Source organism: Sander vitreus, chromosome 16, assembly GCF_031162955.1.
Source record: "Sander vitreus isolate 19-12246 chromosome 16, sanVit1, whole genome shotgun sequence".
In the NCBI taxonomy this organism is placed as follows: domain Eukaryota; kingdom Metazoa; phylum Chordata; class Actinopteri; order Perciformes; family Percidae; genus Sander; species Sander vitreus.
The window spans coordinates 26,222,212-26,243,859 of record NC_135870.1 but is presented as its reverse complement, the minus strand read 5'-3'; the positions used below and the strand labels follow the sequence as shown (position 1 = coordinate 26,243,859).

The 21,648-nt window shown below is 40.2% G+C and overlaps 1 protein-coding gene across 2 annotated transcripts; it reads right to left on the bottom strand.

Moving 5' to 3' along the window:
* Nucleotides 1-1,662: 1,662 nt before the first annotated feature.
* Nucleotides 1,663-21,042, bottom strand: nars1 (asparaginyl-tRNA synthetase 1). Of its 2 annotated transcripts, none has more exons than XM_078270635.1 (15): nt 20,855-21,042; nt 18,582-18,664; nt 18,341-18,406; nt 15,873-15,965; nt 15,671-15,760; nt 15,180-15,258; nt 14,895-14,965; nt 14,188-14,274; nt 11,624-11,845; nt 10,460-10,659; nt 9,721-9,856; nt 7,766-7,879; nt 6,812-6,943; nt 4,137-4,268; nt 1,663-1,856 (listed from the first exon to the last, which is right to left on the bottom strand). In XM_078270635.1, the coding sequence occupies exons 1-15, from the start codon at nt 20,874-20,876 to the stop codon at nt 1,725-1,727; spliced, it is 1,659 nt and encodes a 552-aa protein (XP_078126761.1). In that variant the 5' UTR covers nt 20,877-21,042; the 3' UTR covers nt 1,663-1,724. The 2 variants fall into 2 exon arrangements, with proteins under 2 accessions (XP_078126761.1, XP_078126760.1); XM_078270634.1 differs by having other exon boundaries at nt 20,834-21,041.
* Nucleotides 21,043-21,648: the final 606 nt, after the last annotated feature.

The following is a 21,648-nucleotide window of genomic DNA, read 5'->3' as shown; positions in this document are numbered from 1 at the left end:
AATGAGGCGCATACAGTATATAACACCATACACCTTAATGGTCGCAGACCCCCTGTTGAGATCTCTGGTCTAGAGAGCATAGAAATAGAATAATTCTCATCTTAGTGTGGAGTCTTGTTGTTGATACAAGTGTCCATAATTGTGTGCATAGTACCATTTTCTTTGTGTCTATACAAAACCACATTTTTACTGGAGATCTCAGCTATTCCTCCAAAAAACATATTTCATTGTTTGCTAGCTAGCTAAAAAGTCAGTTAGCCTGTAGCTATTCCTTAACTAAACATTTCATTGTTTGCTAGCTAGCTAAAAAGTCAGTTAGCCTGTAGCTATTCCGTAACTAAACATTTCATTGTTTGATAGCTAGCTAAAAAGTCAGTTAGCCTGTAGCTATTCCCTAACTAAACATTTAATTGTTTGATAGCTAGCTAAAAAGTCAGTTAGCCTGTAGCTATTCCCTAACTAAACATTTCATTGTTTGCTAGCTAAAAAGTCAGTTAGCCTGTAGCTATTCCCTAACTAAACATTTCATTGTTTGATAGCTAGCTAAAAAGTCAGTTAGCCTGTAGCTATTCCCTAACTAAACATTTCATTGTTTGATAGCTAGCTAAAAAGTCAGTCAATTAGCCTGTAGCTATTCATGTGCTTTTACAGAAGACTTATGGGAAGTTTACTTCAATATGCACTCACAGAATACTTCAGTAGTGATTATTCTACAAGTTTGTTTTTCACTTTTAGACAAATTTTGTTGCTGTTACAGTGTGGTAAAAGTTGTTAATAGTACTTTTAAGGCTAAGCCTTTTAAGGTCAAAAGAAAAAGGGCTAAATAAATGAACTTGGTTTGCCTTAAGATGAAGAAACTTAAAAACATGAAAATTAAAGTTGATTATAAAACTGAATACTCAGCAGGTGATTGATTTTGGCATTAGCCACCACTCAAAGACAAGGTACAAATGACCTGAACATGGATGTGACATATGCAACCTGAAGAAAACCTTCAGACAACCATCTGTTTGAATCCCATTTATTCAAGTACAGTAGATTGAGTTGAGTATTTTCAGATGAAAAGGCGGAAACATAAACATACTGTAATGAGACCCGATGCCAATTTCTAAACCAATTCAATGGAGGGGCTGCTGCCCATGTTATATTACTACCTTTGATTTCTAGACCTAGCGGTTTATTTCAGATGAGAAGTAAAATGTTCCCAAATACATGAGAAGTGCACAAAAGCAGGGCTGTTGTTCACAGTCAGGATGGTGGACATCCTAAGGCCAATGTTAATAAAATAAACAGTAAGTTGAAAAAACAACTGAATTTAAGGTGGAAAATTATTATTTAGCAGCATTCAAGACCACATTTGAGAATTGTTTTCCAGGACTTGCAGAAAATTACAGGAAACTACAGTATTTACTATTTGAAATCGGCCAACGAGCATGAGCAGAGGCAGAAAAGATCTGATTCAGGTTTCAATTCAGAACAAACAAAAAGGAAGCTGTGAAGTTTGAGGCAGAGCACAGCAGGTGATCTAACTCTGTCTGAGTGAAGACAGGGACCTTGCATGAGGTTTGATACAGAACCTAAAACAGCCAAAAGCACAAAACAGAACTCTTTGTGATTGTATTTAATATTGTTAATATTAACATTGTTTAATATTAATATTGGATGTGTGTGTGTGTGTGTGTGTGTGTGTGTGTGTGTGTGTGTGTGTGTGTGTGTGTGTGTGTTCAGGGTCGGCAGCGCTGGATGAATCGGGGGTACAGGCAGACGTCTCTGATGTGATGTCTGTTCAGCAGCCAAGTGAGGAAACGCTCCAGACCCAGGCCGTAACCGCCGTGAGGACACGTGCCGTACTTCCTCTGAAACACAAACACACAGCGGCCTGTTAATACACAGTAAGAAAACAAGGCAAAGTTCTGGACAGATTTGGAGAACCCACAGGTCAGCAGGGCCTTGTCCATGTCCCGCTGTTCCTCGAATTTAAAAAGGTTGTCCACAGCTTTTACAAACGAGCTTCATATTTTCATCTCAACACCTCACTGACTACGATTCGGGTAACCAGTACTGCTACTCCGTAAAGCCTCTTTCCCACCGGGCAAAAAACCAAACACCACCTAGGGCTGTCACGGCTACCGCATTACCGTGGTGACGCACGCAGTCCACTGCAGAGTCAAGCTTATCACTGCTGTTTTTTTATTTTCTTTTTCCCATCCCTGTTAGGCTTGTTCAGACAGCCAGCCCAAATCCGTTCTATCCAAATAGATTTTAGAAAGTCTGGACAGCAAAAAACAAAAAAAAAAAAAAAAAAAAACATATTAAATGCAATTTTTGCAAATCTAAACCCCATTTGGAGGTGGTTTGAAATGCGATTTCAATTGTTTTCTTACAGATGTGTCTCAGTCCACTTCCACATTGTCACCAGCACCACAGCTTTAGGGCCCTATTTTAACGATCTAAGCACACGGCGTGAAGCGCCTGGCGCGGTGCGTTTAGGGCGTGTATGAATCCACTTTTGCTAGTTAAACGGCGAAAAAAAGGGTCCGTGGTTCAGAAGGGTTGTACTTAAGTGTCTTCATTGATTCATAGGTGTGTTTTGGGCGTAACATGCAACAAACCAAACAGAGTGTCAACGCCCATTGCCTTTAAAAGCCAGGCGCGTTTGGACCTTGGCGCGTTGCTATTATGATGGCGGATTTGCTAAGCAGGAAGGAGACATTTTCAAGTGAAGAAACTGATCTGCTCGTGGGGATGAAATGAAATGCTGCGTTATTGGCTTTAGACCAGGTTTTTGTTGGTCGATGGCGCCATCACTTTCCGCTGCTTCAAGATAGCAATACGCCAAGAATGCACCTGAACACACCTCCCTGTAAGACCAGCACGACCATGGGCGCACAGATGGGTGCAGGTGCATTTGCTGTTTCAACGATGTGGGCGCTGGACGGGAAACTGACAACTGCGTCGGTCTTAAACTAGCAAAAACACTTGCGTCGGGCTTTGCGCTGCGCCGGGTGCAACATAGGGCCCTTAGTCTTTCCGGTTTTACCTTTACACAATAAAAGTTGTTACTCACAACAAAACACACAGATGACGTCAAATCCAGAGTGACGGAAGTGCTGAGCAGATGCTGCTACTACCACAGCTCTATGGAGGACATGGAGAAGAACAACAGTCTTTTCGGGACCTGACAGCGCAACTGTTTGGAGGGCAAAATCATGTAACCTCCGTTCCTCAAACTTCTGCGTTGGAAAGCCGAGTCACCAGCATAGCTATATTGACGCTAGGTCATTACCACAGCAACCTATACAGATAGGTTGGTGATGTCTGAACACACAAATCCTATCTAACCATGTGCAAATAACGCAGACAGTCTGATTTAGCCTTCCAAATCGGATTTGCCTGCAGTCTGAGCATCGCCTTACTGTCAATAAACAGTGTTCAGTATCTGTCTGTCAGTGTTGTAGTCGAGACCACCTAAACCGAGACCAGGTCATCACCGAGACCAGAGTGTATCGAGACCGAGACTTTGAGGGGTTGAGACAGAGCCAAGAACAAGACCAGTGCTTCTTCTCCTGTCTCCCGCATTCACTTTCTTGGGAGTGTGTGTTAAGGGGGCAGGGAGAGGGCGGTTACAATAACAAATTTCCAATAAGATACGAGTCAGTTATTGGTTGCATTTGCAAGTTTTAACACATAGGCCTAAATCAGACAACGCACAGGCAATTTAGCGAAATCCCTGCAGTTGTGGTCTTGAAATAAGTCCTCTTTATCCGAGACCGAGCAAAAATGCGGTTGATTCCGAGACAAGACCGAGACCTTCAAAAAGTGGTCTTAAAGGTGCTCTACGCGATGTTGGGTGACGTTACTTCTTGTTGACGTTCAAAGTATTTTCAAACAAAACGAAGACTAGCTCGCTCCTCCCTCCTCCTCATCCCGTCCCCTCCCTTCTGTGCTTCAGCTCGCTTTACCTGCTCTGCACACCCGTCATTCTTAAAACATCAATAACGAACCAGAGAATATTTCATGTTGGGCTTAAATCAAAATGCACTTAAATGATGAATCAGTGGCTATCAAACAGAAATGCTATTCCTTTCTGGGCCAAGATGCAACAAAGCAAAAAGAAAAACTCAGTTGTCGGTTACCTGGTCAGTGTACCAGTAGTACGGGGTCGGGTCGATTCCCTCCCTCTTGTATCCCTCCAGCAGCTCCTCCGAGTCCCAGATACGCATCGAGCCTCCGACGATCTCGCCAACATTCGGCATCAACAGGTCGACCTGCAGGACACACACACACACACACACACACACACACACACACACACACACACACACACACACACACACACACACACACACACACACACACACGAGATGATCATATAGCTCATAAGTTAGAAAATAACTTCATGGCTTCCTGCACGTATCAGTACAATTTTAAGGCCACAATTTCTGAAATCCCATCTTGGCTCCAGACATCAGGTCTAAGTGTTACTACATTTAGTTTAGAGCAATATATACTCTAAAATAGAGATGCACCAATTGACCGGCTGGTGACCGGAATTGGCCGACTTTTACGTGATCGGCCATGACCGGCGACCGGCCGGTCAGTCCGGCATATGCCGATTTTATGCCGCACTGGCAACAGTTTGTTTGTGTTGTCGTAGCAACCAGTAGCAACATGCGCGTTCATGAGCTTCTCTCTCGTGTATAGTATAGTTCGTTCTCTTAATACATCCATGGTATACGTGGCGAACTCATGAACTCGCCGTGTCATTGTCTAAAATATACACTAACATTGTGTTTTCGTTGTTCCTGATCGTTTACATGCTTATCTTATTAACGATGGATGTATTTAGACAACCAAGGAGATGTAATCATTAAGTCGTGCTACTAGCTAGATACTAGCTAGCGCTAGCTACTAAGGTTAGCCTGCAGTCTTTGACATCAACAGTCAACGACAATGTTCATTATAACACTTCACTTTGGCATGTATTAATTAGTAATGCTTATCAAAATAAACGGATGTTTTGAGAGAACCAAGGCGATGTACTCACTATGTCTGTAGTAACGTTATCTAGGCATATAGCTATGTATAGTGTTACCGTTCTCTTAATACATCCATGCTAGCTACCGCTGATGTTAGCTACTAGCCACGGCAGTTTGGGAAACACTAATGACGTTACATCCACGTTACAGGCTTTACAGCATACATACATCCCTCGGATGTATCATAAGATAATACCATGGATATACTAACAGAACACATGGTGAATTACAGCCATTAGCTATATCCATTATTACAGCTACAGGACCTCGGGAGAACCGTCATATGAGCCTGCGGAGTGCAGGGCGACATGGGCGGGCGCGGTCCCGCGGGTCTGCTCGCGTTCATCATGCCTAGTTTAATAACTCTGGATTCGGCTACTAGTGAAAGTTAAAAATGTTAAAAACGTGATGTTTTAAAAAAGGACCCTTTAAGTGTTCGGGCTGGTAAGTTGATGTACCCCAAAAAAAGGAAATATCCACTGAAATATAAAAGTTTCTGGGAGTCTTTCTGGGCCAGAGGGGTGCAGTTCCACCGCTGGCTGCTAAGCCCATGGTTGCTTTAAAGGCGCTGACACACAGAGCCGATTATCGGCCGTCGGACCGTCTGGCGAGGTCGGTGACTCGAGTCTGTTCGGTGTGTTCCGTGCCGTCGTCCGTCGGAGGAGCCGTCTGCCTTCATTTGGGCCGACCCGACATGCTCAGTCGGGACTTACCCGGAAATGGCGAGCGGATGAGCCTCTCAAAATCTGACAAAAATCTTTTAAACTGACCTTTGTCGATCTGAAATGAAGACCGATTCAGCAACTGCACGGCCCATTTCTCGCTCAAAATGTTTTCAGAAACACGTTTCTAAAACTATTTTAGTATAATATGAGATCGTATTCTGAACAAGCCGCCATGACAGTCTGGCTGTGAATTTCCGGAGAAAAAAGACCCACATGACGCGTTCGTCCAGTCAGCTGCCGGTTTTCATTTTCTAGGAAACAATACAGAGCAGCGCCACCTGCTGCTATGGAGACATATTACATTTCGCGCACGGGCAGAGCGTACGCTCAAGTCGGCGTCTCTTCGGTGTGTTCCGAGGCACTTTTTGGACCTCGGGGACCCGACTGATCAGTCCGACTGGCTTTTCTGCCGACGGTCGGCCGTCTGGTTGGTGTGTAACTACCTTAAGACATGGCGCTGTTGTTATACTGCAAGGCTATATTTATTTTATTTTTATTTGTTATTTATATATTATTGTATTGCCATAACCTGTTTTCATACAGAAGTTTAGTTTGCTAAATATATAAATTTATTGGATACTGGATGTGAAAAGAAGGAAATTGTTCTTCCATAACACTGCACTTTAGATGTGTGTGAATTTCCCACACCAGGAGTCATTTATATAGTTGTATTTTATAGCGATCGATTTATCTGTTCAAAAATTTTTCTATGTTCTATGCAAAATGTAAACTGTTCTATTAAAGAAAAGATAGAAAATAAATATTTGTGTGTGCTGTAAAGTCGTTAGGAAAAATGGTATAATCGGTATCGGCAGGTCAAACTCAATGAAAAATCTGAATCGGACTAGAAAATTGTAATCAGTGCATCTCTACTCTAAAACAATAGGAATGTTACAAGTGTCAGAGATTTTGCCGTACAGTTTGCATCTACCCCTGAAATATCTCTAGTTGTTTTAGACCATTGCAGGAAAGAGCCACCCTGATGTACCTCCTGGTTTTGTGCCCAATGTTCAACTAGATTCTGGCTTCCCCCGGGGGGGTTCGTACCGACTCAGTGAGGCGTTTGTCCTCGGGACAGCGCTGCATGTAGAAGGATTTGATCTCAGCCGGGAAACGACAAAGCAGGATGGTCTCGTTGATGGCGTCTGTCATCAACCTCTCTGGAGCCTCAGGGATGTCCTGAGAGGGAGGCAGACAACAGACGAGTCAAAACGCAGAATTAAATATCAAAGTCAGGCCACACAAAAAAGGGGGATTTCACAAATAAAGAAATGATTTAAGTAAGTTTGAGTAACAATTTCTTCAAACGTGTTGATGAAAAAAACAACGCGAGGAGAAATCTTTGTTTACAATGTCAAGTTACAAGTCTAATAACTACTAAATATGTTTAAAAAAAACCCCAGAAACAATTCCACAAAGTAGAATAATGAATAGTGAAATGAATGAATGTTATGTTATGAGTAGTGACAGAAACATCTTGAGCTCTGTAAATGAAAAGCATGGTCTCATGTTTCTGACAGACTAATAGAGCTCCAGCTGACAATAAAGACAGCCACACCCTCTACAGGTGAGTCTGAAAACTGCAGCTGAGCTCAGCACTTCCTTGCTGACTGGATCTGATGACCCGCGTGCTCCACAGATGTTTAATAACTGAACTTCAGACTGAGAACAGCACAAACTCAACTGTGTGCTCTTTAACTACCTGCTACACAACTAAAGGATTACACGATCCTCAAAAGCCTCAAACATCCTGTTTGTTGATGTCTGTTTATCCGAGCTGAATCTGCATCCAGTAGAGCCAATGACGTACAGGAAAACTACATCACCACCATCACCACCATGCTCTTCCAGGATGACTGCTGACATGAAATCAAAGGGATTTCTGGGCTAATGAGTCATGTTGTGAGCTCTACTGACAAGAACCTGAATGATGCTGGTTAGATATTCTGGTGTGTGTGTGTGTGTGTGTGTGTGTGTGTGTGTGTGGTGTTTAGTCGTCACCTCTCCGAACTCGTAGTACGAGCCGTCGTCCTTCTTGACGTCGTGCTCTCTGAGCCACTCGATGGCTTCAGTGTAGTTCATCCTCTTGAATGGCCTCTTGGGGGCTTTGAAGTTCTAGGGGAAAAAAAAAAAAAAAACATCAAAGAAATATATTATTACTATCAAATTAGTATGACATATACAATTTATCCATATGGTTATGAAGAGCAGGGGATCAAAAGCTCCAGAAAAGCTACTAAAGCTTGAGGTAAAATTGTTATGTCAACTGCGGTTTCAAATGTCCAGAGTGAACTTTGAAGCTCAACATTACCACGACTGGTATGGAGCTTTTTCACAGCAGACAGTTTGACTTGTCACAGCAGAAACTGATAACCTTAACGATGGCTCAATTCCATCAAGTGTCCCAGTAAGCTATTTCAGTGAGTCAGCATGAACAACACCAGGGCCTCTCCTAAGTGGAATGCAGCCATCATTAATGGTTTTGAACACAACTGTGCTTTTCCTACTATGACACGTCAACATGTAGGGGTGCACGATTCAGAAAATGTCACGATTTTTAGGCTCGAGATTCGATTCAAAAATGATTCTCGATTAAAAAAAATTTTTTTTTAAAATGATTCCCGGGTCCGACTCCGACCTGCGGCCCTTTGCAGCATGTCATTCCCCCTTCTCTCTCCCCTTTCATGTCTTCTGCTGTCCTATCCAAATAAAGGCTGAAAATGCCCCAAAAACTAGGGCTGTCAGCATTAACGCGTTAATCGCGATGTGATTAAGGGCCGAGCATAACGCGTTAATTTTTTTTAAAATCACATTAATCGCATGCTGCCATTTATTTATTTATTTTCACTTCACTCGGCTTCGCGTCATGCCTAACAGGCTACTATTACTACTATTTTGGAGAGTGCTACTCGCCGACCTGTGGATGAAACCAAATCCAAAAAAATGACTACCACTCTTGCAAAATGGGTGGCAACTAACTGCAGACCTGTCAGCATCGTAGAGGACTCGGGTCTTAAAGACGTACTACGGTTGGCATATTCTGACCCGTCTTATACACTGCCGTCGAGGGGGACACTAGTTTCACCACACACAGCCTGTATGACACGGAGAAAGCAGCTAAACTGGAACTGCTGCCAAGTGCAAACACTGTCTCATTAACCGGTGATCACTGGACGTCAGTGAGTAATCACAATTATTTTGAGTTACTGCACAGTAACTCTAGATTCAAATGTGTGACTAGATTAACACATTTTCTTTTATTTACAGTAAATAAATAATAAACAAATACAAATCTTAAAATCAAGTTCATAAAGTAACTTTCTTTGCATTCATTTGATTCCCAATCAAGATACACTGGTAAGAATTGCTTTCCATTGTTAAAATGTACTTAAAAACTGTTCTGAAATGCAAAATAACTTTTTTTTAATCAAACTAACAAATTAAATTTAATCATGTGATAAAACATGCGATTAATCGCGATTAACTATAGAACTTCAGCGATTAATCGCGATTAAAAAGATTAATCGTTTGACAGCCCTACCAAAAACATAATCTAAAAAAAAAAAAAAAAAAAGATTCACAGTATGTAAGTGTAGTTAGTTTTCCCATGTGATTGCAGTAGACATACAATTTAAAAAAAAAAAAAAATATGAATCGATTTTTGGAATTCTATGAATTGATTTTAAATCGGTAGAGCTTGAATCGCGATACGAATGTTAATCGATTTTTTGCACACCCCTATCAACATGTCCGCCGTGAAAAAGGTCTACTGTTGGCTATTATCGATGTATAAAATGAATATTAATTGATGAACGTTCCATCAATCAGCAATTTGTTTTTGCACTAAATCAACTGTTAATTAGGAAGCCATCTGTGACAAAACGTAACACGTTATAGCTTGAGCATGTTCCAACATATATTTAAAAAAAAAAAAAAAAAAAAAAAAGGTGCCATACGGGGTTGATGTCGTAGAGCAGCGGTGCAACGGGGGATTTGAGCACTCGGTCCACCACGTCACACACCAGATCCTCCAGTCTGTTCAGCAGATCATCAAACGTCATGAAGGGACACTCGGCCTCGATGTGAGTGTACCTGCACAGAAAAAACTAAAATCAATAACCATATTATATATATATATATATATATATATATATATATATATATATATACACACACACACATTTTTTTTTACATAAATGAGTAATATTAATGACACGAAAGTCACAAACTACAATTCACCTCATCTCATATCCCTGTACTTTGAAGAAACCGTTTTATCTTTGAAAACTGAACTTCTACATGTGTGTATGTGTATATGTGTGTGTGTACACACTGCTGTGGAATGTACGCATCAGTGGCCAGGAAATAATAATAAAAAAAAACATAAGCCTTTAAGAAATATACTGATAACTTCTCTGTGAATTTCTCTGTGATCACAGTACAGATTTTGTCTTTGAACTATATCGATGTTTATTTTGTGTCAGCAAGGGTTGCTGATTTTGTGTCACTGAAAACTATTTTACACACAGAAAGACAATTATGTGATTGAAAACGATGAAATCACTGGTTCAGCTGTATTCACACACAATATAGGAAACAGTTTCTCTGTCTGTGCTTGGCTTGGCTAAAAGCTAAACGTGATTGTAAAGAAATCGGGCTACTTGAGTGTACTTTAGTGTTGAACAGCATGCTCACTCGGACAGGTGTCTGCGGGTGCGGGACTGCTCGGCCCGGTACGACTGGGCGATGCAAAAGGTGTCGCCCAGGGCAGGTATGCAGGTCTCCAGGTAGAGCTGAGAGGACTGCGTCAGGTACGCCTGCTCGCCAAAGTAGTTGAGGTTAAAAAGCGTGGAGCCGCCCTCCACCTGAGTCTGCACCAAGGTAGGAGGAGTGATCTACTCCCAGAAAAAAAAAAAAAAAAAAACAAACACAAATAGATAAGGCAGTTAGAAGGCTGCAACAGAACGACCTGCATGTGTCTGAAGTCCGATTCGCAGGTTATCCGTTCACTAAGGTTGGGTTCCTGGGTTAGTACAATAACTGATTTGTTATTAAGCTCAGAAGGCGACTAATTTATAATTAAATCTTTTATTATTTATTTTTTTTCTCTTGATTTGCATAGATCAACATACAAAACATTCACCTAGCAGGCTCCCTTATTTTTGCGACCATCACATTCGCTGACAGAAAAACATGGTCAGCAGACCTCATCAGCTGTATAATTCAGAAAAGTTGTAAAGAATATATAGTATATGCAATGGGCAGATGTAAAGTCCAGGATGAAGGTTAGTGCAGTGTAGTGTGGTGGCTAATGGCTTCAAATTAAAAGTTCAAGAAGACATGCGAAATGGATCTGAATATTACACTGGATGATCAGGATGGGACAGAAGCTGTAGGAATATTAAAACTACGTCACGTGATGTGAGGGCGCGCTTAACTGAGTTCAAGATTACGCATCGCTTCTATTAGACTCCCTCCAGATTGTTTAGAATTGGTCTGAAAGACACACCCAAATTGCTGGAAATGTAAGACAGAGCCAATTACTTCATGTCCTATGGTCCTGTGATAAAGTCCAGGAATTTTGGACCGGGATACATAATAACCACATTTTATTTCATTTTAACCTTCAAAATGTAATGGATGTGCTTAAATAAATATATGTCTCTGTGCTAAAAATATACAATTGCTCGCTCAGAAATGAGGCACAAATATTACGCCATAAAGCGCTGGCTACAGCTGCTATCATCTGCGACGTTAGTCATTTAAACCTGTGAAAGCAACAGTCTGACTGGATAAAATGATTGTTTTGTTCATTGCCTTTTGCTAACAGAAATAAACTCGGGTGTTGGTGTGCTTCACCTCGTAGTATCCGCGGCTGAAGAAGTGGTCCCTGAAGCACTGTGTGACGGTGGATCGGACTCGGAGGACCTTGGAGACGTTCTCTCCTCTGATCAGCATGTGTCGGTTGTTCAGCTGGACGTCCACATCCGACTCTTCATTCAGCAGGTTATCTGCCCCGCCGGCTGGAGCTAAGCCAACCAGCTCCCAGAAGTCACAGTGCAGCTCATGGCCTCCGGGCGCCTGGAAGAGCAAAACAAGCATGAACAAACCTTCTTCATGTTTCTTTATGCTGCATCCACCCTGCAGTAGGCCTACACGATTCGGGGAAAAATATGAATCACGATTTTTTTGCTTAGAATTGATATCACGATTCTCTGCCATGCTTTTTTTCAGACGAAGTGTAATGTTTATTGCACACATGAACCATGACAAAACAAAACAAATTGCCAGTATCAAACACAGATTTTTTTTGGCACCTATAGCACATTGCGCATCACCACAAGCCTGTAAACACAGAGGCTTCAATGAATAAAGAAAATAAAGAACATACTGGCCATTTATGTACAGTAGGCTACCAAAAATAGTGACATATAACACATTGAACTAAATATGGCCCTGATACAGGCTCTATCTGAACTCCTTGAACATGTCTTTACATAATTAAAACATGTTAACGTCAATGTCGAATGCTTTCAATAAATTAATTGGAGGAAAAAAAAATCAAAGTCATTTAAAAGTTAAATCGTGAACAGGTGTGAATTGAGACCGCGATTTTATAACGATTTATCGTGCAGGCCTACCCTGCAGTATTACTGTATCCACCATCCACCCTGCACTATTACTGTATCCACCCTGCACTATTACTGTATCCACCCTGCACTATTACTGTATCCACCCTGCAGTATTACTGTATCCACCCTGCACTATTACTGCATCCATTGTCTGTCCTCATGACGGTTGCAGAATATTATATTATATATTATTAAGTGCAGGGTTCATACGCATTTTAACCAATACTTTTCCATGACTTTTTCATGAGTTTTCCATGACTATGTATTCCTGAACTGCCTTGCACTACATTTATATTTACATCTTAAATCTCAGACTATACTGATGTTGCACTATTCCTTCCTTCTCTTTAATTGTTATTGTATATTTTTAGTAAATTCTATTGTATTGTTATACTGTATACTTAACAGTATTTATTATTCAGGGTTCATACGCATTTTAACCAATACTTTTCCATGACTTTTTGGCAAATTTCCATGACTATGTATTCCTGAAAACGTCAGACAACATTATACAATAAGAATAACAATCAGTGTTAAAGGTTACCCTCAGAGGATTAACAATAAAATGAATGACATTGGTTCATAGTGGGATTCGTAATATCGCGCCCCGAATAGAACGTTGAGGTTAGGACGACGTGAAAATACATTTATTAATCACATATTATTATGCTGTGTTAAAAAAAAAAAAAAAAAAAATTCCATGACTTTTCCAAAACTTTCTGGGTCTTTTTAAGTCTCCAAAACCTTTCCAGGCCGGGAATTTGCATTTTTGAACATCTGAACAACCCTGCAAGTGACACCGGAAGAAGATAGTCTAAAACAAACTATCTAGGTCTCAGCAGAAACAGATCCAAGTCTATCTTTTCAGTAAAGATATTCAATTTACATTGATAATTAAAAAAAAAATCAATCAAGTGGAAAGAAAATGGAAGGTGTGGGATACCTATGAATATACCTGTGAAAATACCTTGAACTACGTGTGTGTGTCCCCTCTGAGACGGAAAACCAGACTAATCTTACTTCTTAAATGTCATGTGAACAATACTGGTTTCCATAATGGTAGGGGATTAGAGAAAGCTCATTTCCTAGACAGATTTCTCCTAGAGCATGCCACGTATCCGCATTACCAAGTTTCTTATCAGCTTTTGACATGTTTTACGTATGTGCAGGTCAAAGACAAAGACAGGGAAAGTATCTCTGTGCCAGCAGAGGGCTGTGATGAAACTTGTAGAACTAAAATACACTGTTAGGTCAGGTAAGTATTTACAAAAATCTGATTAACCTGCTGCTGCATGTGCAAACCCCAATTCCAATGAAGTTGGGACGTTGTGTAAAATAAAAACGGAATACAATGATTTGCAAAACCTTTCCAACCTATATTTAATTGAATACATGTGTGTGGTAAACATGCCCCTGTTCCAGATTGTTTGGAACGTGTTGCAGGCATCACATTCAAAATGAGTGAATATTTGCACAAAAAAAGAAAAAAGAAAAACAAAATAAAGTTGATCAGTTTGAACATTAAGTATCTTGCCTTTGTAGTGTATTCAACTGAATATAGGTTGAAAAGGATTTGGAAATCATTGTATTCTGTTTTTCATTTACGTTTTACACAACGTCATTGGAATTGGGGTTTGTACAGTATATGTGGATCTTACAGGGACTAGGCTGATACAGTTCATGTAAATATGTGGTCTGTTCCACCGGTTCCTGCTGGTTTCTTTTTTTTGCATGCATGCATGCATGTACACATACTGCAGGTTCTGTCTGTTAAGCAGCAGGTGTGCTTACCTGTTTCCCCTCAGGAACAGGAGTGACAGTCCCGTACAGAGCTACTGTACTCTCTGTGGACAACACCAAGCCATTGTAGCACTGGCACTGAAGTCAAGAAGGAGAAAAACAAGCCAGTGTTAGCATCAGAGGCAAGAATACAGTATGACATATATGTATAAATTTGAAAAATCAAACATGTTCGTTTTGAGCATGCTCTGATGAAAAGCTTTATTTTGCCTTATTTTGATTTCAACATTTGCATATATATATATATATATATACATACACACACACACATATATATATATATATATATGTATAAGTAAATCAGGTTTGAGGCTTACAAGATTATGTGTTTGTCATCCACTTATGCTTCGTGACAAACACAACCTCAAGCGTGGTGTGTGGTAGTGATATCATCAACATTTAAAGGCCAGTTATGTATATACGAAATATATCTATGTATCTAAAATTAATTTATTCCCCTGTCAGTTTTTTTGGTTGCGTCCTCCGTTTCAGTTAATTCCATTTCCGAAAAAAAATAAATCACTTAAAAACCTAGCTTTGTTACAGTTGTCTTTTTGTAAATAATAAAGCCTTGGAAATTAAAACATACACACTTTTAGAGGACAATTGATCTCAGCTTCAATTAGTATATAACATAAACAAAGAGAAAAGATTCAACACTATAAAGAGTGTAAAATGGTGACGTTATAAAGCTGTACCAGTAGATCAGACAGGACACACTGGAGGAAACCAGTTCCGTCTCTCAGCACGATGAACATCAGGTTCTTCCCTGTAGGAGACCGGAAATATACAGTGAACAAAGATACGAGTCAAACACTCTGTCAATGAAATTTAAAAGTAAAGAGACATTCTGAACTTAAGTGTGCCCTTTTCCGCTCTGAAGCCAAAGACACAAACATCTTCCATCTCAGCTGTTAGATTCCTTTTTAAACGGCAGGTTTTAATAAACGGTTATATTTGTTTTCATGTGCCAGGCTCCTCACCCTGTCTCCTGAGGCGATGAACCCATCCAAACACTTTGACTCTCTGCCCTCTCTTGGCCTCCAGATGATGGATTTTAACCTGCAAACACAGTTAACACTTACGTCATTCGCACAATAGGGCACAACGATACTTTGGGGTTGGGTATCGTTTGGGTTTTTTCCGATACCGGTGCTAAAGCGACACTTTTAAAACGGTGCCGGTGATTGATTGATTGATGGTTGCGGTTAGCGCACAATGACTCACAACACACAGTTAAATACTTATGACCATATTCATAAACTCTGTTCTGTGTTATCAAGCATTCATTAATTGTCTATACACTAGTTACAAATGCTTTAAATGTGGAGTTGTGATTAATGACAAATACGGTGATAAACATAAAGTGTAACCACAAGAAGTCATTACATGAAAGGTTTTAGCAGTTATACCGACACCCAATGAGTACATTAGATATAGACACGGATAAAATGGTAGAAACATTGTGTCTAACCGTTTCAGGCTTAGGCAGGCTGGGGTTGTTCTCAATGATGATCTTCTTGGCTTCTTCCAAATTCTTCTCTCTCCTGTCGGTGTCCTCGGCCTGCCACAACAGACATGGAGCAAACATTTAAAAACGCCGCATCTGCTTCTTGATCGTACAGACGTATGAATCATAGCTCGCTGCTCTCGCAGGAGATATGAAGCAAACGCACCTCCTTCTTTTCTTTGGCATCGCACTTCATCTGCTCGCGGTTAAAGGCCTTCTTTGCGTTCTTCATCTGCGTCTTAGAGATCACGGCCCAACGCTGAGGAAGAGACAGAGGAGAAACACCAATGAACAGACTGAGAACAATACATTAAAGCAACATGTAAAGTGTGTCAGTTTATTCTTGGGCATCCAGAGATAGTGGATTACACGTCAACGTTTTTTTTCCTTCACTTTAAAAGGGGAGATACCATGAAAAACTCACCTTTTCAGTGTTTGTGCACATACATGTGGGTATCGGGAGTGCCTACCAACCCACAAACTTAATAAAACAACGAAAATAAGACAACTCAGTCAGTAATTTGTGGGCTGCCTTTGTCAAAAAAAACAAAAACATGGGATTCAACCATTCAGATTTGGCTTCCCTCCCTATGTCACATGCAGGCTCACGCAAGCCAATCAGAGCAGACTGGGCTTTTCGGGAGGGGGACTTTAAAAGAGAGGCGCTAAAAAAAAAAAAAAACGTGTTCTAGTAGAAACCCAAAATACAAGTATAAACCTGAGAAGAAAAATGACATTTCTCCTTTTAAAATGTCTAAGGTCTAGTGCAGCTCATCTGTTGTGCATCTACTGTATCAAGCGGTGTGGTCGCAAAAACAACACGCAAGAGCGCAACAGAACACCGGCTGCTAGGCAGCCAGCAGAGAGGGTTGACGCTAGGTAGCACAGGTAGCTTTTTTTGAGTGTTTAAACTAACATCTACAGTGTCTAGTTGTCAGTCCATTTGGTGGTGTATTTGCCCCGTTTAAGTTCGTGTGACATATAAACAACAATCCGTGTTGATACAAGCATCAACGTTCGCCAACAAAAACACGTAATCAAACAAAATGCACAAGTAGCCTAGCTGCCTGGCAAGGCTTTACAATGAAATCCAATGTCCGAACATGCTAGCTGAACATTCCGAGTGTTTAAACTAACATATACAGTGGTCTATTTAGTGGTGTCTGTGCCCTGACTAAGTTCGTGTGTCATATAAATCACAATTCGTGTTGATACAAGTACCAGTGTTCGTGTAGAAACATTTTAATCACATACACATTTTCATGATACAGCTCTGATAACCTCCGCCATCTTGGTCTGTCTTTTTTTTTGTAACTCCCGCCTCCAAACACAAACACACGGACCCGATTGGTTCTCGAGTGGTCCTCATTTGAATAAAGTTAAACTTTCGTCAACTTTGTTTCGCTTGCCTCAGCGATTCGCTCTCATCTCGCCCAATCAGGGCGATTTTCGTCTCCATTCAACCTCAATGAGAGCGAAGTGAAATGTTGCTGTGTGGAACCCTACTGTAACTATGTTTTAATTTGACAAGCAGTTCATTCGTTTGTCCACTAGGCGTCACTATCATCCAATTGTCTGTGTAGTTTGTTTACAATCAAGTATCAAAAACTGAGGACACACTGTTGGATGCCGTCCTCCTCTCCTACTCTTTCGTCAATGCCTGACGAATCTCTCTCTTTCTCTCCCAGTGTGTCTCTCTGCGTGAGCAGCACAGGTTGAAGCCTGAAAATATTGTAAACAAATCAATAAGGTAACTAATTCCAGTGGTCGGACTGTTTAGCTCTGTCTCAGGCTGATACCTCCGGTTCAGGCTGGTCCTCATCCTCAACACGTGCCTTTTTCAGTCGCGGAAAATACTTTTCAATACTCATCTGGATTGAAGCAGCAAACATTCAGGGTAAAGAGTAAAACATAACATTATTTATAATAACTTTATTTGATTCACAGCTGCTACATATAGTGTTTTGACCTCGACAACCCAACTGTATTTTAACACAAACTTGCGACTACTTTCTAAAGCCGGCGCAATCACTTGTTTGCTAAGAGTCGGGTCTCCAGCATTAACACACTGACAACATTGTATTCAGAATATAAAATATTTATATTATAGCACTTTTTAATGTGTGACTGTGTAAAGGCGTTCACGAGATATCGACCTTTCGTGAACTTGTGACTGTCACCAGTCGTCTTCTCCGTAGACGTGTTTTCATGGAGACAGACGCAGCTGAACGAATGCTGCGCGTTTTAAATAGCGTTAAAAAAAAAAAATGTTATAACGAAACGCAATGTGCGGCGGCAGGTGTTGATTGTGCGGCGCACCGCCAAAATATAGTCTATGTGTGGGAAACACTGGAAGTCACTGATCAATTCTGTGGCGGTGTCTTTTACTTAAGGTGCATATTTACTGAAGTGATCTAAGAGTAATCCTAAAGTAATCAGATTACGTTACATGTTTTGGGTAATCCAACAGATTACGTTACTGATTACAAAAATTGCCATGCAATTTGTAGTCAGTAATGGATTACATTTCAAAGTAATCTGACCCAACCCTGTTCCTGTGTATACAGTATAGTACGCTGATATGATAAAGGTTTAAAGTGAAAATAAGGAGATGAGGAAAAAAAAAAAACCAACCTCTCCCTCCTTCTGGGATTCTACGTAGATGGTCGGAAACGGCTCCTTCCCGGCGAACATCAGAGCCTGCGAGGATTTGTTCATAAACACAGTGAGATGCTGACAGACAAATTGGTGCAACTGGATCAACCAGTGAGGCAAATATCAATAACATGCCTACTATTTTTACTACTGTTTGAAACACGTGTCTGGAAACGACAACAAAATAACAGAGGTACTTTAATAGACATGACCGCTTTACCCTGAGAGGAGTTTTGAAGGGTTTCTGCTGCGTGCCGTCCCCATCCTGGTCGCTGCCACATTTGTCCGACACATACAGCTCACCTGTGAAGCAGAGGCAGAGTGAGACGCAGAACTCCCTCTCACTCATATTCAATGCCTGGGCTAAAAAGTACAGTTTCCAGCTGTTCCAGGAAATGATTGTTGAACGCGCAGAAATAGCCCCCACCCTTACACTGAACAAAGTCAATCGACACTGTTCTGCTCATCTCATCATTGTATATTTCAATATTACAATTACAATATTGTTATTAATATATTACCATTGCACTGAACTGCCTTGCACCATATTTATATTTACATCTTAAATCTCAGACTATACTGATGTTGCACTATTCCTTCCTTCTCTTTAATTGTTATTGTATATTCTATTGTATTGTTATACTGTATACTTAACAGTATTTATTATTCAGGGTTCATACGCATTTTAACCAATACTTTTCGGCAAATTTCCATGACTATGTATTCCTGAAAACGTCAGTCAACATTATACAATAAGAATAACAATCAGTGTTAAAGGTTACCCTCAGAGGATTAACAATAAAATGAATGATAATGTATGTGGTTCATAGTGGGATTCGTAATATCGCGCCCCGAATAGAACGTTGAGGTTAGGACGACGTGAAAATACATTTATTAATCACATATTATTATGCCGTGTTAAATTATATTTGCATTTTTCAAATTCCAAAACTTTTCCAGGTTTTTTCAAAACGTATGAACCCTGATTATTTCTTACTGTCCTTTCTGTTTTTATTCTTATATGTTCAGTGAGTGTTGTACTTTGAGAGCAAATATTAATCTGAGTCAAATTCCTTGTTTGTTTATCAAGGCCAATAAAGCTGGTTATGATTCTGATTACAGATTTACATCTTCAGGAGGAACCGTTGACTATGGTCACACACAAAGTGCCAAATACATGTTAGGTTAGTCAGAAAGTAATGACAGACTGACTAACCCATTTTTTTTTTTTCTATTTCTTATACTTTATGTATATATTTTTCTCCTATGTCTACTTAATGTGCATTTGTGTTATTCTGATGTGTGTACTTTTTTTTCTTCTTTTGAGCTGCTGTAACACAGGAATTTCCCCAGTGTGGGATTAATAAAGTCTATCTTATCTTATATTGTTGGTTTTTCGTGACATGTCTTAAAAAAATGACATGAAAATATAATATCACCAGGCTTATATTGTACATACAATGTAATTTATAAACATTTTACAGGGTGAAAGTTCTAGCTGGTGACTGACGACAACGGTCATCTGCAAATGTAATCAGATGTAGCTCATTAACATCAGTTCCACGAGTTGGCCATCACACACAATGAAACACATGGTTGATGTCAGTTTGGTGTGTTCTCTAAGTGGTTCAGCTTTAAGTCAAAAAGAGTGTAACTCTTAAAAGAGAAAGAGTGAAAGAGAGCCGATGCTTCCTGAGACAGCAACGCCCAGAAAACTATTTCCAGTAAATCAGTCACAGTTTCGCTCAAGGATGAGTACGTTTTGAACTTCTGCCTTCTGAAGCAAAATTGATAAACATTTTTAAAGAGTTTAGTCATCTGCAGCTTTAGCAAAACCAACTTTTCATGTTTCCTCCATTTCCTTTAGTAAGGTACAGTCAGAGCTTAAAGGAGGCAGCTACTAACAGCCACCAGACTTTTTGCATGGTACAGACTCAGAGAAATAAGAATAACGTTAGATGAAATGTGTTAAGAATAGCATACAGACTATTACATATGTAGACCCTACATGTGGTGGCACGTGGCGCTTAAAGACGAAACCGAAAGCATCACAAATTACTGAAATAACGTCCTTACTGACTTTTTTTAAAATTTTTACATCGTTGACTAATGGACAGTCAAATTACAAAACAAAAATGACACCGGGTTAACTGACTGACGCAGCCCCTTAGCTGCTGCACAGGCAACTGACAGCTGTCATTGGTTAAATATTTAGCTTACAGTTTCCTCTGTCTGGCTAATTTTTTTTTTTTTATCTTTAATCGGCATCGCAGGCTAAGTTAGCGCTAAGTGACTGTGTAAACCTGTTCCGTATAAACGAATATCGAAACAGAGACCTACAGAATCAGAAATTAGCGTTAGCTTAAATGCTAACTGCTTGCACCACTGCAACTGATGCAATACGCTAGACACACGTTTATTCGGGAGTTAGCTCACTAGCTTGCTAGCTCAGGTTAGCTATTTCTTTCTTACCCACTGAGACCTGTTCCACACCTTTCGTTATCTCCGTCGCCATGTCAGACCGACCACAGTCCGCTGAGAAGTGGAAGCTAAATAATATTTATTCAAAAAAATCTTCTACTGTACTGTACAGACTTCTACTGTAGGTGGTGTCTATTGCGCTCTGATTCAGCTGCAGAAAACGCAACTTTACATCAGCCCAGCCGCAGATCGGGGGAATCGAGGGCAGGTTTTCGGCACAGTTCACTGATTGGCGAGCGTGTAAACGTCACTTCCATAACAGTAAATCCAATTGGTGGGGTATGACAATTAACTGGTTACATCATACGCAAGATGATGGACCTTTTTTCACAGCAGACATTTTTGACTTGTCATAGTAGGAAAAAAGCATAGACATATATATATATATATATATATATATATATATATATATATATATATATATATATAGCTTTTTTCTATTTGTGAAAATGCAATAAAGGGAGATTCTACTGTTTTTTTCACATGTAGACCACATTGGACCAGGTCCAGATCCAACGGTCATCTGCAAATGTAATCAGATGTAGCTCATTAACATCAGTTCCACGAGTTGGCCATCACACACAATGAAACACATGGTTGATGTCAGTTTGGTGTGTTCTCTAAGTGGTTCAGCTTTAAGTCAAAAAGAGTGTAACTCTTAAAAGAGAAAGAGTGAAAGAGAGCCGATGCTTCCTGAGACAGCAACGCCCAGAAAACTATTTCCAGTAAATCAGTCACAGTTTCGCTCAAGGATGAGTACGTTTTGAACTTCTGCCTTCTGAAGCAAAATTGATAGATAAACATTT